The sequence below is a fragment of the Diaphorina citri genome, unplaced genomic scaffold (assembly GCF_000475195.1).
Source record: "Diaphorina citri unplaced genomic scaffold, Diaci psyllid genome assembly version 1.1 scaffold1196, whole genome shotgun sequence".
Classification (NCBI taxonomy): domain Eukaryota; kingdom Metazoa; phylum Arthropoda; class Insecta; order Hemiptera; family Psyllidae; genus Diaphorina; species Diaphorina citri.
Genome location: NW_007378625.1, coordinates 1 through 17,186, shown reverse-complemented (window position 1 = coordinate 17,186; position 17,186 = coordinate 1). Strand labels below are relative to the sequence as shown.

General features: G+C 41.1%; 1 protein-coding gene across 1 annotated transcript; it reads right to left on the bottom strand.

Moving 5' to 3' along the window:
- Positions 1–8,336: 8,336 nt before the first annotated feature.
- Positions 8,337–16,319, bottom strand: LOC103514646 (probable E3 ubiquitin-protein ligase MGRN1). Its single transcript, XM_026827556.1, has 8 exons — positions 16,267–16,319; positions 15,288–15,560; positions 14,733–14,932; positions 13,684–13,841; positions 13,103–13,318; positions 12,480–12,734; positions 8,675–8,885; positions 8,337–8,365 (listed from the first exon to the last, which is right to left on the bottom strand). Exons 1-8 carry the CDS (start codon positions 16,317–16,319, stop codon positions 8,337–8,339), a joined length of 1,395 nt encoding a protein of 464 aa, XP_026683357.1.
- Between the last annotated feature and the right edge of the window lie 867 nt (positions 16,320–17,186).

Genomic DNA, 17,186 nt, shown 5'->3' with positions numbered 1-17,186 from the left:
TCAATATCGCGACCTCCAATTTATGCACCTTCCTCCACGTGCTCGTTACTTTTTGAGTGTTCACTTTCAACCTTTTCTTTTGCTCACCTTTACTAAAAACTGACTTATTTTCGCTTTCAACCGCTTTTTCATTTATGTTTTTGCCTCCTGTCTAAATATCTGAAATTACTGTCACATCACCTTCGCCCAAGGATACCCCCCTTGCACTCGCTGTTCCATCCTCCATTGCCGACCATCACCCAGCACACCGTCTGCTGTTTACTTCACTATTTGGTTTACAATGTCACGTGAGTCCACGTCCCCCCTCCTCCCCTCTCCTCCTCCCCCCCCTCTTTCCCCCAATGTTACCCAAACCCAACCTCCCAAAGACAGGGACCTTTCCACTAACCATCCTGAATCCCCAGACAGCAATTGCCAGCTAACCATTACCCCCTCGCATCAGCACTCTCCGCTGATTGCTACTCCAAAAGTATCTTATGCCTAAAGGTGTGTCCGCAGATAGTTGGCCATCGGTCTATGTTGATGAACCATTTACAATGCCCTGACAACACAAGGCCTAAAGGTGTGTCCGCAGATAGTTGGCCATCGGTCTATGTTGATGAACCATTTACAATGCCCTGACAACACAAGATTTACCTTGATGATGTTGATCAACATTGATTGATAGATGGCTGGTCAAATATGTTTGTCCCTAGCATATATGTACTCTACCTACTTTTTTTATCCCCCATAGACTATGTGTTTAAGCCAATATACAATGTAGAAAACTGTCAAATCAGATAGATTTCTTGGATTTGTGAGGACTGTTATATTATGTTGAGTAGGCTGTGCAATAGTTCTAAACACAAATGAACTCAGCAAACAACTGCTTTAATACATTATGTTTATTCTTCACTTTCAGGAAATTATTTTGGAAGTCATTTCATAATGGGTGGCGAGAAGTTTGATACACCTCAGCCAGAAGCATACTTGTTCGGTGAAAATGGTGACCTCAACTTCTTGGGCAACAAACCAACACCGGTAAGACTTGTGGAGTACTTATGATTAATCTACTAATCTACCTAGATAAAGTGTTGCAATCAGAGGTTTTTTTTCCAGAAAGTCAGGCTTTCCTCCTATCCTGTCATTCATCTCTTTTTTTTTTTAAAGAGGTTTGACAGAGGGAACTGTAACTGCTATGGTCTTATCGTCCTGAAATTGAAGAGAGAAGGAAGACGGGATAGGAGAAAGCCAGCCGTTCCAAGAACAAACATCCCATCAGGATAAAATCTGCCCCGGGTGGGAATCAAACCCACAGCCTAGTGCTTACAAGGCAGACACACTACCAACTAAGCTAACTAGGCTGGCCATCTCTCTTTTATTTTGGGATGATAACTACACTCTGTTTGTTAAAAAAAAAGAAAAAAAAACTTGGCTGAAATAAATTTGATTTAACTTTCCATTGGGATTAGGAATTGATTGAGTTTACTTCCTAAAAACTGAGGTAAGTGAAATAAGTAAAGAAATTTCACCTGCGGTGCATTTATACTCAATGGACGCGCTAGTTGTGAATGTAGCGGTAAAGGATCTGCGCCTAGTGTGACGTCACAAACCCCGGAGAGTGAAGATAAGAGTGTTCCAGAAGCCAATGTACTTGAGGTAAGTGCAGAAATTTCGCCTGCGGGGCATTTATAAGCTCTCAATAGATTAGTAGCCCAGATTAAGAAGTTGCCAGCCTAGTTAGCTTGGAGGGTAGCGCGTCTGTCTTGTAAGCGCTAGGTCGTAAGTTCGATTCCCGTACGGTGCGAACTTTCCTATTTCTCCTATCCGGTCCTTGTTCTCTCCATATCACACCCGCTGCCAGTCCAAACTAGAGTACAAAGAAATTTCGTATGAAGTCTGAAATAAAAGTTACGTAATCAAATACAACTAACACGACAGGTGACGACAGGTGACGTGAAGGCGAAATCCTTCCTCTACCAAAGGATTGGTTTGGCCGTCCAGCGCGAGAATGGGGCAAGTGTGGAGGGGATGAAGGCGAAATCCTTCCTCTACCAAAGGATTGGTTTGGCCGTCCAGCGCGAGAATGGGGCAAGTGTGGAGGGGACCTTCCCAGCTGGAGACAGATTTGACGAGGTGTTTGGCTTGTAATCTTAAATTACTATGTTTTTCATGTGGTTGATTCTCAAAATAAATAGAACGTTTATATGAGTTCCATTGCTCAATAGAAGCCCCAAAAAAAAATACAACTAAAGTATATTCTATTACATATATCTTTTATTTCTATCCCATCCGCAGGTACGCATGTCCACTCTATTGGCCTCGCAGGAGCACGACACTTCCACTGACCCCCCGACTCCATCCACATCTCCACCACTGGGAGGCAAGAAACCTCCACTGGGAACTAAAAAACCTCCACTAATACGGGACAAGTCTGTGTTGAGAAGTACGCGGATACCGGTCACTAATCCACTAACTGATACGGATGGAAATGAGGTACGTATTAGAGGTTGGATGGAAGAGAATGCCCAAAGCATTAATCCCACCCCTTTAATTGAAGGGCCAAGAGGAAGAACGGACAAACCCACAAAATGTGATTTCAGTTATTTGGACTAAGCCAGGGTCTGAACTGCACTCTATCCACCAGTAGAGGAACTATAGTAATGTTAGCTGTAGTTTAGAAGTTATTAGAAATCCAGTTTGGCTAACCTTATACGTCCATGTGCAACTCCTAGACTTTAACACCAACTATCTCAAAATGAGGTATGTGTGGCTTAGTCCGTTCTTCCTCTTGACCCCACAATGGAGCAGTTGCAGTTGGGTAAAAATTATGAATAAAAGGTCGATTCCTACGTAAAAAGATGTGAAAACTCCAAATCTGAAGTCAAAACTCCGAAAAAGTAACTTTAAAAGGTCGAAAATTCAATTTTTAATTGCCGTTCTAATTAAAAAGTTCAAAGAGTTGTGACGTCAGACTTAATGTCAAAATGCGCAGAAACGCTTGCGCACAAACAAACGAAGCGGGAGTCATGAATTATGACGTCATCGCCTACGGGAGCATATGTCGTGACGTCAAACTTTACGATTTATCGGTATTATTTAAATCGATTTATCTCGGTATCTAGAAGTCATAGAAGAAAAAGAAAAATTCCGTTGGTCCTCATTTTTCCTGCTCTATAACTTTGAAACATCACACAAGTAAGCGCAACTGATCTATTACATAGACACACACTCATACCGGTTAATAGATCTACTTTCCAATGTGGAATTTCCTGCCATTTCCCTCCGTAACAAACTTTAATCCACGAGAGAAACAAAAGTTTGTACAAAAAGAACGCAAACTTCAGTTTTTGTTCTCTGATGTGCAGAATGTTAAACTTCGGGGGAAGTCTTCAATTCAAACTAAAAAACTTTGCATAACGTATTATTTCCTTTGTTTTGTTCCCAAGCTTTCCAATTCCAATATTGAGTTGTAGATGTTCAGTCGGAATGATTTTCAATATGCAAGGAAGTGTCCCGGGGAAAGTTTTGGGAAAGTTTTAGAAAATTTGAAAAAGTAGAACGACTGCAAACAGTAGGAAATAGGAAAAACTGGGAGACACATTTTCCCTACAAATAATAGGTATAGGTACAAAATATGTACAGTAATCATTCACTTTACAAAAAGACCAAGGAAGAGAGGTCAGTTAGGAATAAAATTGAGGGGGGAAACAGTACACCTCCAACAAAACAGTCAAAAACTCTCGTTTGATATCTGTCATCAGTTTCATCATAGGTATTATAATGAAATTGAAGCAGGTAATAAAAAACCAGAAGAATATTAAAATGCGAGATTTTCAATCATTGAATGAAGCACTGGAGGGTATTGAACTCGGAAGTCCAAATGGGGTACCTATTTCATCTGAAAAATAATAACAAAAATGAAAAACAGCATCATCATTTTCAATTTTCCCATCAAGATGTCTGCTAAAGATGGGAAATTCTAAGAAGGAGTATTTATAAGATAAAATGTTGCATAGGAAAAAGGCAAATCGGTACATTTTCTTTCTCTTACTAAGTACGTAAGTAGGTAGGTAAGTATACTTTTTTTTTACAATATTGGAATCTTACCCTAAGCTTAATCTAGGTATGCTTCTAAGATTGCTTTTGAAAGTATCTACCAATAGATCCTACCTATTTGAGTTGAGTGAGAGTTCAATATTCTCTAATCAACTCTACTTTAGTCAATTTTGGACCACCACACAAGTAAAAGCCTGGTAGGCGCAGAGGCTTGGCCTGGGCAGTCCATTTCTCTTTGGCAACTGGAAACGGCGGGCCTTAAGGTGTGTCCAAACATAGTCGACTTTGTGTGGACGCAGCTTAAGAACGGAGGTCTTATCGTCCCGAAATCGAAGAGATGGACAAGGATTTGGAGAAATCCAACCGTTCCGAGAACGAACTTATGTGCTTAGGATAAAGTACGCTCCGGGTGGGAAAACCGCAAACGGAATCGAATGCTTATTTATTTATTTATTTATTTAAACACTTGAACGGGCGGACCCTTTGCTAACTAAATACACAATTAACCCTAACTAAACTTATAAGACGTTTGCAAAACACGCTTTGTTCTCAGTTTCTTATTGGAATTGAAACTCATCGTTTTAATAAGTATAAGTATTTTTTTTAAAGAGGTTTGACAGAGGGAACTGTAACTGCTATGGTCTTATTCTTATCGTCCCGAAATCGAAGAGAGAAGAAAGACAGGATAGGAGAAAGCCAGCCGTTCCGAGAACGAACATTATCCCCCCGCCCCGGGCGGGAATCGAACCCGCGGCCTAGCGCTTACAAGGCAGACGCACTACCAACTAAGCTAACTAGGCTGGCAAAGAGAGAAGGAAGACAGGATAGGAGAAAGCCAGCCGTTCCGAGAACAAACATTATCCCATCAGGATAAAATCCGCCCGGGCGGGAATCGAGGATAGGAGAAAGCCAGCCGTTCCGAGAACGAACATTATCCCATCAGGATAAAATCCGCCTCGGGCGGGAATCGAGCCCAGTGGCCTAGCGCTTACAAGGCAGACGCACTACCAACTAAGCTAGCTAGGCTGGCTGAACCTTAACTTAATTTATGCCGTAGGACGAAAGCCAGCCGTTCCGAGAACGAACATTATCCCATCAGGATAAAATCCGCCCCGGGCGGGAATCGAACCCGGGTCTAGCGCCGTTCCGAGAACGAACATTATCCAGGATAAAATCCGCCCCGGGCGGGAATCGAACCCGCGGCCTAGCGCTTACCGCCTCGAGAACGAACATTATCCCATCAGGATAAAATCCGCCCCGGGCGGGAATCGAACCCGCGGCCTAGCGCTTACAATAGAAGTCTTATCGTCCCGAAATCGAAGAGAGAAGGAAGACAGGATAGGAGGAAAGCCAGCCGTTCCGAGAACGAACATTATCCCCGCCCCGGGCGGGAATCGAACCCGCGGCCTAGCGCTTACAAGGCAGACGCACTACCAACTAAGCTAACTAGGCTGGCTTGTCAGTTTCTTATTGGAATTGAAACTCATCGTTTTAATAAGTATTAGTAGTGCTTTATTTAGATTAGACCAGCGGTCGCCAACCTTTCTGATCCGCGAGCTACTCAAATGTTTGGGAGAGCCTTGGCGGGCGCCCTATAGTCTGGAATACAATATACAACCTTTTTGACCAATATGCGAGAGAATACATCTACCAAAAGGGTTTAATTAATAGGTAATAAATGTTTTATTATTATCAAATTTAAATAATAAAATTAGAGCGTAACGAAGCTGACTCGAAGATTCTTCTCTCTGTCTCTCTCCAGTCTACCTACACGTCATGGATTCCTGGATAGACGAGAAATGTTTTTTTAGAAATTTTAGAATGTTTAGTTTTAGTACGTAGGTAAGGTAAACTAAACTTACCAGCTTAATATTTTTAAAATTATTATTTATTTACCTATTAATATGATTTCTCTATATTTCTTTTTTTTTAACCATACAAGATGATTTTCACTTTAGAATTTGCTCGCGGGCGCAAGGAAATCCTCTCGCGGGCGCAGGGTTGGCGATCGCTGGATTAGACTGTCAGCTTAGAACAAGTTGTTCCATTATACCAAATAGAGGCACCGCTGTATTGATATAGTTTTGTTTCTTGTCCTTTTATACTGTCAAACTGTTCTGACTTGGCGGACCGAACTCGTCTACTACACCAGGAACTTCCAGTATGATAGGAGAAGAATCTGACTATTACACTCCTGAGGACCCATCTACCACCAATTTGTTGTATATTTACACAGATTAGTATTGAATATTTTGTTGTATATTTACAGCTGGATGTGGCGGTAGTACTGTAGACACAGCTATGTCATCTACTACACCAGGAACTTCCAGTATGATAGGAGAAGAATCTGACTATTACACTCCTGAGGACCCATCTACCACCAATTTGTTGTATATTTACATAGATTAGTATTGAATATTTTGTTGTATATTTACAGCTGGATGTGGCGGTAGTACTGTAGACACAGCTATGTCATCTACTACACCAGGAACTTCCAGTATGATAGGAGAAGAATCTGACTATTACACTCCTGAGGACCCATCTACCACTAATTTGTTGTATATTTACATAGATTAGTATTGAATATTTTGTTGTATATTTACAGCTGGATGTGGCGGTAGTACTGTAGACACAGCTAGATTAGACTGTCAGCTTAGAACAAGTTGTTCCATTATACCAAATAGAGGCACCGCTGTATTGATATAGTTTTGTTTCTTGTCCTTTTATACTGTCAAACTGTTCTGACTTGGCGGACCGAACTCGTCTACTACACCAGGAACTTCCAGTATGATAGGAGAAGAATCTGACTATTACACTCCTGAGGACCCATCTACCACCAATTTGTTGTATATTTACATAGATTAGTATTGAATATTTTGTTGTATATTTACAGCTGGATGTGGCGGTAGTATACTGTAGACACAGCTATGTCATCTACTACACCAGGAACTTCCAGTATGATAGGAGAAGAATCTGACCATTACACTCCTGGGGACCCATCTACCACCAATTTGTTGTATATTTACATAGATTAGTATTGAATATTTTGTTGTATATTTACAGCTGGATGTGGCGGTAGTACTGTAGACACAGCTATGTCATCTACTACACCAGGAACTTCCAGTATGATAGGAGAAGAATCTGACCATTACACTCCTGGGGACCCATCTACCACCAATTTGTTGTATATTTACATAGATTAGTATTGAATATTTTGTTGTATATTTACAGCTGGATGTGGCGGTAGTACTGTAGACACAGCTATGTCATCTACTACACCAGGAACTTCCAGTATGATAGGAGAAGAATCTGACCATTACACTCCTGGGGACCCATCTACCACCAATTTGTTGTATATTTACATAGATTAGTATTGAATATTTTGTTGTATATTTACAGCTGGATGTGGCGGTAGTACTGTAGACACAGCTATGTCATCTACTACACCAGGAACTTCCAGTATGATAGGAGAAGAATCTGACCATTACACTCCTGGGGACCCATCTACCACCAATTTGTTGTATATTTACATAGATTAGTATTGAATATTTTGTTGTATATTTACAGCTGGATGTGGCGGTAGTACTGTAGACACAGCTATGTCATCTACTACACCAGGAACTTCCAGTATGATAGGAGAAGAATCTGACCATTACACTCCTGGGGACCCATCTACCACCAATTTGTTGTATATTTACATAGATTAGACACAACCTGAAAAGAAAAGTCACCCTCCGTCACTTTTTTTAAATTTATTTATTCAAAAGATGAGTGTTACACCGCCGTTTTTATTTCGTTGCAATGAAACAACTGCTACATTAGACACATGTGGTCTGTGTTGTAACATGCCCATCCTGCAGTATGCCTCTCATCAGATGGGCGAAAAGAGACACAATACTTCCAATATTCTAGTACACTGTACAAATCTCTCAGTAAAAATTTAAAAAAAAAAAAAAGTATTCCTGTTTCGAGAGCTGTATCTCGCGATCTAGTGAACGCATTTTCTTCGTTTTAGTATCAATATTTTTTTTAATTTTTGTAGTTTTTTCTGAGATAATAAAAAAAATCATGAGAATCACCAATTGTGGTTTTCACATCTTTTTACGTAGGAATCGACCTTTTATTCATAATTTTTACCCAACTGCAACTGCTCCATTGTGGGGTCAAGAGGAAGAACGGACTAAGCCACACATACCTCATTTCGAGATAGTTGGAGTTGAAGTCTAGGAGTTGCACATGGACGTATAAGTTTAGCCAAACTGTATTTCTAATAACTTCTAAACTTCAGCTAACATTGCTTATAGTTTGAGATAGTTGGTGTTAAAGTCTAGGAGTTGCACATGGACGTATAAGGTTAGCCAAACTGGATTTCTAATAACTTCTAAACTACAGCTAACATTACTATAGTTCCTCTACTGGTGGATAGAGTGCAGTTCAGACCCTGGCTTAGTCCAAATAACTGAAATCACATTTTGTGGGTTTGTCCGTTCTTCCTCTTGGCCCTTCAATTAAAGGGGTGGGATTAATGCTTTGGGCATTCTCTTCCATCCAACCTCTAATACGTAGTCCGTTCTTCCTCTTGGCCCTTCAATTAAAGGGGTGGGATTAATGCTTTGGGCATTCTCTTCCATCCAACCTCTAATACGTACCTCATTTCCATCCGTATCAGTTAGTGGATTAGTGACCGGTATCCGCGTACTTCTCAACACAGACTTGTCCCGTATTAGTGGAGGTTTTTTAGTTCCCAGTGGAGGTTTCTTGCCTCCCAGTGGTGGAGATGTGGATGGAGTCGGGGGGTCAGTGGAAGTGTCGTGCTCCTGCGAGGCCAATAGAGTGGACATGCGTACCTGCGGATGGGATAGAAATAAAAGATATATGTAATAGAATATACTTTAGTTGTATTTTTTTTTGGGGCTTCTATTGAGCAATGGAACTCATATAAACGTTCTATTTATTTTGAGAATCAACCACATGAAAAACATAGTAATTGCAAAGAAACAATACACGGCGCGAACGACATTTATTAACATGTTAAAGCGCCTCATTCGAAAAAAAAGAAGTATGTAATACAAATTGCAAGTAAGCACCTACTTTTGCTATGTCCACATAGGTTAGTGGAAGTCTAGTGGAACCTCTGGAGGAGTAGCTATCTCCACTAGACCTATGACTGGCGGTATTTAGTGGACTCGCACTTCGTGCTCGGGAGGGGGGGCTTCGCCCCCCTCCACCCCCCCGGAACGCGGTCGACTATGTGTGGACACAGCTTTACAGCTCACTTTATCGAACTTTTTTTTATCACATAAAAAAAAAGGAAAGTAAAAAAGCTCACCTTGTGTTATAGTAGTAATCTGATCTGAAGAAGGGGACCCGATGATTTCCACCTGCAGCTCAATGTCACCTCCATAGTACTCCCCCATTTCCTCACTCATCGGCAGCGAAGGTGACTTATCCAGGCGCTGCGCCTTCTGTTTAGTTCCATAATATTCCACGGTAGCGCTAGTGGGCTTAGCTCTGAAAGTCTCCGCAGCAGCGCTGCCGGTAGTCAATTTAGTTCTGTGCGTGTCCGCTGAAGCGCTAGGTTTAGTTCTTTCCGCTGCCGTTGGTTTAGTTCGGAAACCCTCCGCTCCAGCGCTGTTCGGTTTAGTTCTTCTGAAAGTCTCCGCAGCAGCGCTGCCGGTAGTCGATTTAGTTCTGTGTGTGTCCGCTGAAGCGCTAGGTTTAGTTCTTTCCGCTGCCGTTGGTTTAGTTCGGAAACCCTCCGCTCCAGCGCTGTTCGGTTTAGTTCACTATAGTTCCTCTACTAGTGGATAGAGTGCAGTTCAGACCCTGGCTTAGTCCAAAAAACTGAAATCACATTTTGTGGGTTTGTCTAGGGTTGGGACATCGAGACGAAAACATCGATGTTGCTTATAGTTCCTCTACTGGTGGATAGAGTGCGGTTCAGACCCTGGCTTAGTCCAAAAAACTGAAATCACATTTTGTGGGTTTGTCTAGGGTTGGGACATCGAGACGAAAACATCGATGTTTTTAACCTTCGATATATCGAGTATCCGATGTATCGTAATCAAAAACATCGATGTTCGATATTATCGGGATTTCGATGTTTTTCGGATTTTCGGTGGTTTAGTTCCGTAATATTCCGCTGTGGCGCTAGTGGGCTTAGTACCATAGTATTCCGCTGTAGCGCTGCTGGGTTTAGTTCCATAATATTCCGCTCCAGCGCTAGTAGGCTTGTAGTATTCTGTATCAGTGTCGGTCACAGAGTTGGATCGGTCGAGTTGAGTACTAGTGGCGGCATCTAGAAGGGGAGACAGCTTCTCGGCCTCACTGTCATCATCAGGTGTCTGAAATTTAAAATAAAGATATGTACACAACCTGAAAAGAAAAGTCACCCTCCGTCACTTTTTTTAAATTTATTTATTCAAAAGATGAGTGTTTCACCGCCGTTTTTATTTCGCTGCAATGAAACAACTGCTACATTTTAGACGCATGTGGTCTGTGTCGTAATCGTAACATGCCCATCCCGCAGTATGCCTCTCATCAGATGGTCGAAAAGAGACACAATACTTCCAATATTCTAGTACACTGTACAAATCTCTCAGTAAAATTAAAAAAAAAAAAAAAAATGGACCGATTGCAATACTTCATTACTAGTATAGCTCGCTATACTGTAGTAATAGAAAGTAAAAAGTATTCCAATAGATCAGTTGCGCTTACTTGTGTGATGTTTCAAAGTCATAGAGCAGGAAAAATGAGGACCAACAGAATTTTTCTTAATGCTTTAGTTCAGCTTGAGAGCCAGTATTTTGTTAAATATGGCCCTTACTCCACGAACGACAGCACTTCACATTCCTCACTTTTTATTTGGATTGTTACTCCACAGTTACTAGTAAACAGAACACAGAAGTTTTTTCTGCGCGTGGAGTAAAAAGTGAGGTGTGCAGAGGAGTTTGTGAAACACACCATTGGTTCACAAAAGAACCCGTTCCCGTGCACTCAGCATTTCACACTTCGAGGATGAGTGAACCACCACGAGTTAAAAGACTTCAGGAATCGAGTCCAGGATATGTGTGCAAACATTAATTTGATACCAATTTCCCTGCTCATGACTCCACACAGGTGTCAGAATAGATCAGTTGCGCTTACTTGGGTGATGTTTCAAAGTCATAGAGCAGGAAAAATGAGGACCAACGGAATTTTTCTTTTTCTAGCCAGAGCTCCTATGTAAATAAGGTAAGAATGAGATTTTGGCCAAACAAATTTTGACCAGTCAGGTGTTTGGAATTAATGCTTTAGTTCAGCTTGAGAGCCAGTATTTTGTTAAATATGGCCCTTACTCCACGAACGACAGCACTTCACATTCCTCACTTTTTATTTGGATTGTTACTCCACAGTTACTAGTAAACAGAACACAGAAGTTTTTTCTGCGCGTGGAGTAAAAAGTGAGGTGTGCAGAGGAGTTTGTGAAACACACCATTGGTTCACAAAAGAACCCGTTCCCGTGCACTCAGCATTTCACACTTCGAGGATGAGTGAACCACCACGAGTTAAAAGACTTCAGGAATCGAGTCCAGGATATGTGTGCAAACATTAATTTGATACCAATTTCCCTGCTCATGACTCCACACAGGTGTCAGAATAGATCAGTTGCGCTTACTTGGGTGATGTTTCAAAGTCATAGAGCAGGAAAAATGAGGACCAACGGAATTTTTCTTTTTCTTCTACGACTTCTAGATACCGAGATAAATCGATTTAAAAAATACAGGTAAATCGTTAAGTTTGACGTCACGGCATACGCTCCCGTAGGCGATGACGTCACATCAAATGTGACAATTGCAACTCCTCCATTGTAAGTATTCCGTACATATTCTGTCTACATATGTAAATAAAGTCCTAATGAGAATAGAATAGAATATACCTAGCATATACCCGAGGACAACACCGTACTATACGGTACAATAATATCACCGGTACGGAATTACATAAGGGTCGGCGCGCGACAATAGATCGGTTCCGTTCATAAACCAGATCCCAAGGTCACTCAAGGTTGTTAGAAATGGCCGCAGGGGTCCAATGGGTGGGCCGTCAATGTCTCTGTCAAGGTGCGCAGGCGAAATATCTACTTACCTCAAGCACATTAGCATTGGGGACACTCTTCTCTTCACCCTCCTGGGTTTGTGACGTAACTGAAGGCGCAGACACCTTGCTCCCCTTACCGCTGCGCTCGGCGCTAGCGCGTCTATTAAGAGCTTATAAACCCGGCGCAGGCGAAATATCTACTTACCTCAAGCACATTAGCATTGGGGACACTCTTCTCTTCACCCTCCTGGGTTTGTGACGTAACTGAAGGCGCAGACACCTTGCTCCACTTACCGCTGCGCTCGGCGCTAGCGCGTCTATTAAGAGCTTATAAACCCGGCGCAGGCGAAATATCTACTTACCTCAGGCACATTAGCGTCGGAGACACTCTTCTCTTCACCCTCCTGGGTTTGTGACGTAACTGAAGGCGCAGACACCTTGCTCCCTTTACCGCTGCGCTCGGCGCTAGCGCGTCTATTGAGCGCGGCTGTAGTGGCGCATTCTGCCAGAGGGTCCAGGGAGACTACCAGTGGGGGATGACGGACGGCGCACGGGCCGTTCAGAGCCTCGATGAGGGAGACTGCATCGTACCCTGGGGGAATGTTGTCGCTACTCGTCTGTGGAAAAAGGGAAAATGATTTTTTAGTGTCTCCCGCGGCTGATCTGCTACCTCACCTCTTCTGGGCTTTCAACAATGCAGCGAATGTCCATGAGAAAGTAAGTCTCATTGAGAAAAGTCAATTGAAAGACTAAACCAAAATTCAAAAAGATTCCAATGAAATTATTACCAGTCAAGTTATTCTTGGAGTGCCTTGCGTCGATTCGCGGGATCCATTCCCGCCCGGGGCGGATTGTATCCCGCCTCGGTGGTGTAGTGGTCAAGACGCTCGCCTGGTTGACTTACATCATCAAGACACTTTCGTTTACTCTTCATACATTCGCTACTGTGCACTGTGTTTCAATCTGTTCTATTCAACTCTCTTACCTCTGATACATGGCTGGAGTTCTTCTGCAACGCTCGGATCTGAAGCAGAGCGCGAAACGGTGCGCGACATATCGGACAATTGTTCGCCTGGTATCGCAACGAATCTGCACATGAGTGACACAAGCATAGATGTCTACACGGTAGTATTAGCGTGTCTCGGATGTCACACATACATATGACACACTCGCTACCTCCATCCTCACAATCTTCACATCCCTGCAAAATTTTATATATAAATTTAATAAAAAAAAAAAAAAAATCACCCTGCTGACAACTGATAAAACCTTTATTACCTTTTATTGCTTAGTAAAGGAGAGCAGAAGCCTCCAAAAATTCGCGTTAAAATTTGATCTCTATGTGCTAAATGTATCACTGTACCGTAAAATCAATGTAAACGTTTGTGTTAACCGAAAAAAAAAAAAAAAAAACCTAGGTGTCGCCATAATCTATCTGTATATTTGTGTGAAAACAGTGACAATATCCTGTTACCTACCTACAACATGAGTCGGACCAATAAAAGGTACAAACCTTACAAGATCATAATCACCAAAGAAACCCATTTTAAAACAATCCTTACTTACCTTATATTGTTCATTGTTCTTGTTCTCAATACCGTATATTTCCTGTAGCAGATAACACAGACCATCTACGTAAAGTTTCTGCTTGAGACCTTTCAATGTATAACTATCGTCTGCATGGTGATCCACTACTGCTATGGTAGTGTGACACTGCTTTTGATCTGAAATCAGAGATGTTCCTTATAAATTTTGAAACGTAAGACAAGAGAATGGTTAAAATGTGAAAAATATATTTTGATTGGAAAGCTGGACCTTCGAGGTCAAAAAGGAGACCTGTGCAGCAGGCAATTTTGCAGATCTCTCTCTTAAGTAATATTTTCCCACTGGATCAAATTCAACATTCGCCAGCCTAGTTAGCTTAGTTGGTAGTGCGTCTGCCTTGTAAGCGCTAGGCCGTGGGTTCGATTCCCGCCCGGGGCGGATTTTATTGGGGCTTCTATTGAGCAATGGAACTCATATAAACGTTCTATTTATTTTGAGAATCAACCACATGAAAAACATAGTAATTTAAGATTACAAGCCAAACACCTCGTCAAATCTGTCTCCAGCTGGGAAGGTCCCCTCCACACTTGCCCCATTCCGATAATGTTAGTTCTCGGAACGGCTGGCTTTCTCCTATCCTGTCTTCCTTCTCTCTTCGGGGTTCCCTAGTGTGATGTTTTCTGGAGATGTTTCTTTTTTTTTATGATAATATCAATAAAATGATGGATTTCTTTCTAAAAAAAAAAAAAAGGTCTTATGTATTTGGTACAATAATTTTAATAATAGAAAGTAAAAATGGAATACAAATTTATAAAAAGACCCTTGCTTAAATTAAAAAAAAATATATACAACACTAAAACTATAAGAAGAGAACAAGAGAAAGAGAAGGAGAAGAAGTTAATGTGAGGAAGAAGTCAGTTTTTTACAGAAGAAAAGTCAGATTTTTTTCCCTCCGTTTTTGTTGGAATTGTTGTATCAGAAAAACCAAAATGTCAAAAATTTCAACTGTCTAATCTTTTGTTTCTGGGCCAACACAACATAAATTCCAATTCATTAGGTACAACAATTACCTTCTTGTCCATCATCAGATGTTGTCACACACTGAATAGCAATTGGAATGATTTCCTTGTCAATGTTATACATCAACTCATCATCTTCATACTGAGATGGTATAAATGTCACCCCTGGCTGACAAAACAACTGGGAGGCTCCTTTCTTATAATGGAATGTTTTCACCACCGGGCATGGGTTGGACTTTTTGGGAATGTAACTGTGAAACAGGTAGTAGGTAGTACATTTAAATTGAAGGAGGTAGATGCCAAGCAAGACCTATTCCACCACAAAAAATTAAACTTGATTATTTTCAACTTGGCTGTCCTTATAGAATTCTTACTTTTTCCCTTTTTTATTTCCTTTTTCCTAGCTGAAAGACCTGTGATATTTTTGACCTTACCAGAAATCAAAACCCCACTTGGAAGGTAGTGTGGCATGCCCACAGTACCTTACATTTCCTTTACCTAGATTATTTAGAAGAGAACTAGAGAGCCATGAACACACAAGCCTATGAAAAAGAGTACCAAGCTACAAACAAGAGTAGAAAGAGTCTAGCACACAGTAACACTTACCTGATTGTATTACCCATAATATCTTCGGTCACAAAGAAGTGAACAGTAATACTGCATGGAACATCACAATCAAAGATGAATTCTATATTGTACACTTGCCGCTGGGACTCATCATTAACCTTGACAAAGCGGAGACTTTCTTTTCGGATGTTAATCAAAGCTTTCAGTGTCTTGTACGGCTCGTTGGATTGGGGTGGAGGATATGGAAACTGTTGAAAAGGGAAATATCCAAAAATAAGTGCATTCCCTTGCTGGGATTTGAACCCATGACTCCTGGGAACTATAATCAATTTCTAAGTGACATTGAAAACATAAAGCACAAGTTCAAACTAAAAACCACTCATCTGAAATTACTAAATGAAGTTCTCTGAGAAACAAAACAAATCAACATGATACTTCCTTGTATGCATAAAAAAAAATCAGAAACACCAACAACACATTAGGGAACCCCTGCCCTATCTTCCATGTTTAAGCTTCTAGTCTTGTAAAGGCTTCCACACAGCCTCAGGGACACTGCCCATATTATTGCTATTTCAACTTTAGTCTTTATCCACCCTGATAACTGGCTGACACACTTGTTCAATTTTGCACTTAGTGTTGAGGCAATTCTTTTTAGGAAGTAAACTCAATCAATTCCTAATCCCAATGGAAAGTTAAATCAAATTTATTTCAGCCAAGTTTTTTTTTTCTTTTTTTTCATACATGGCTGGAACTGGTGCCAAAAGACGCGGACCCCTTAAACAATTTGAGCTTGTTATCCTTGATGGATGCCCAAAATATGCCTTGGCACATTATGTGTTAACTAGGTATTGTGGTTGTTCACCCTTTGATAACAACTGAGCTTGATAAAAAAAAAAAGGTTTCATAGTGATTCACCTATTGGGAGTTGAAAATTGCAGACCAAAAATCGGCCCCGCTCAGTTCTAGGACCCCAAAGGTTTCATAGTGATTCACCTATTGGGAGTTGAAAATTGCAGACCAAAAATCGGCCCCGCTCAGTTCTAGGACCCCAAATTTGACATGCATAGACATTTTGAATTCCTGTAGGTACCTACCAAATTTCATTAAAATTGGACCAGGCAATTGAGAGTTACAGCGGAACAAACAAACAAACAATCATCCAAACTAAAAATGCAAAATGCTCTGTTAAAACATAGACATCACTTTGTTCGGTCAAAAATGACTAATGTACATACTACACTACCTCTTGTGTTCACAGAGGAGAAGATAACTGAAGAAGCATTTGCAATTCTAGACGAACCACAGTTCATCTCAAAACTACTACCCAGCCTAGGAGAGCAGCTCAAATTCATAGCTCATGTGAGGGAGCTCAAGGAGAAAACAAAGTCCCAACAGAAGTTGATTGAAGAACAAGTAAGTCTACAACTTCAAATATTTTTACTCCTTGTTTTCATACCAATCAATAGAGCTCAAAAGGAGTATCCATTAATACTCTAGAACAGCCATGCACAAACTCACCAAGGCCATGGGCTGCATTGTGCCTCAAATATTTAACTACGGGCTGCACCTAGTTTTAAGGCAGACGTTGCACACTCTAGGCCACAACCACAAGCCACTCAGCCCTCACCGACCACTCATAGGTTATGAGCCAAAATTGTACAACATTTTCATCGAATATTTGACGGAGAACTATAAGGGGTCTTTTTCTTACTTTGAAATTTATTTTTATTGTATGTATTATCTTTCACAAACAAAATTGTATCTTTTTTGGGCTATTATTATTATTATTATTGTGGGGAGGTTCCTTCTCTTCTCTGCGAAATTGGGGATGGATTATTAGAGTCGAGGAAAAGCTCTTACCTTGTGAATTTGAGTCTCTTAACAAACAGAGTGTAGTTATCATCCCAAAATAAAAGAGAGATGGCCAGCCTAGTTAGC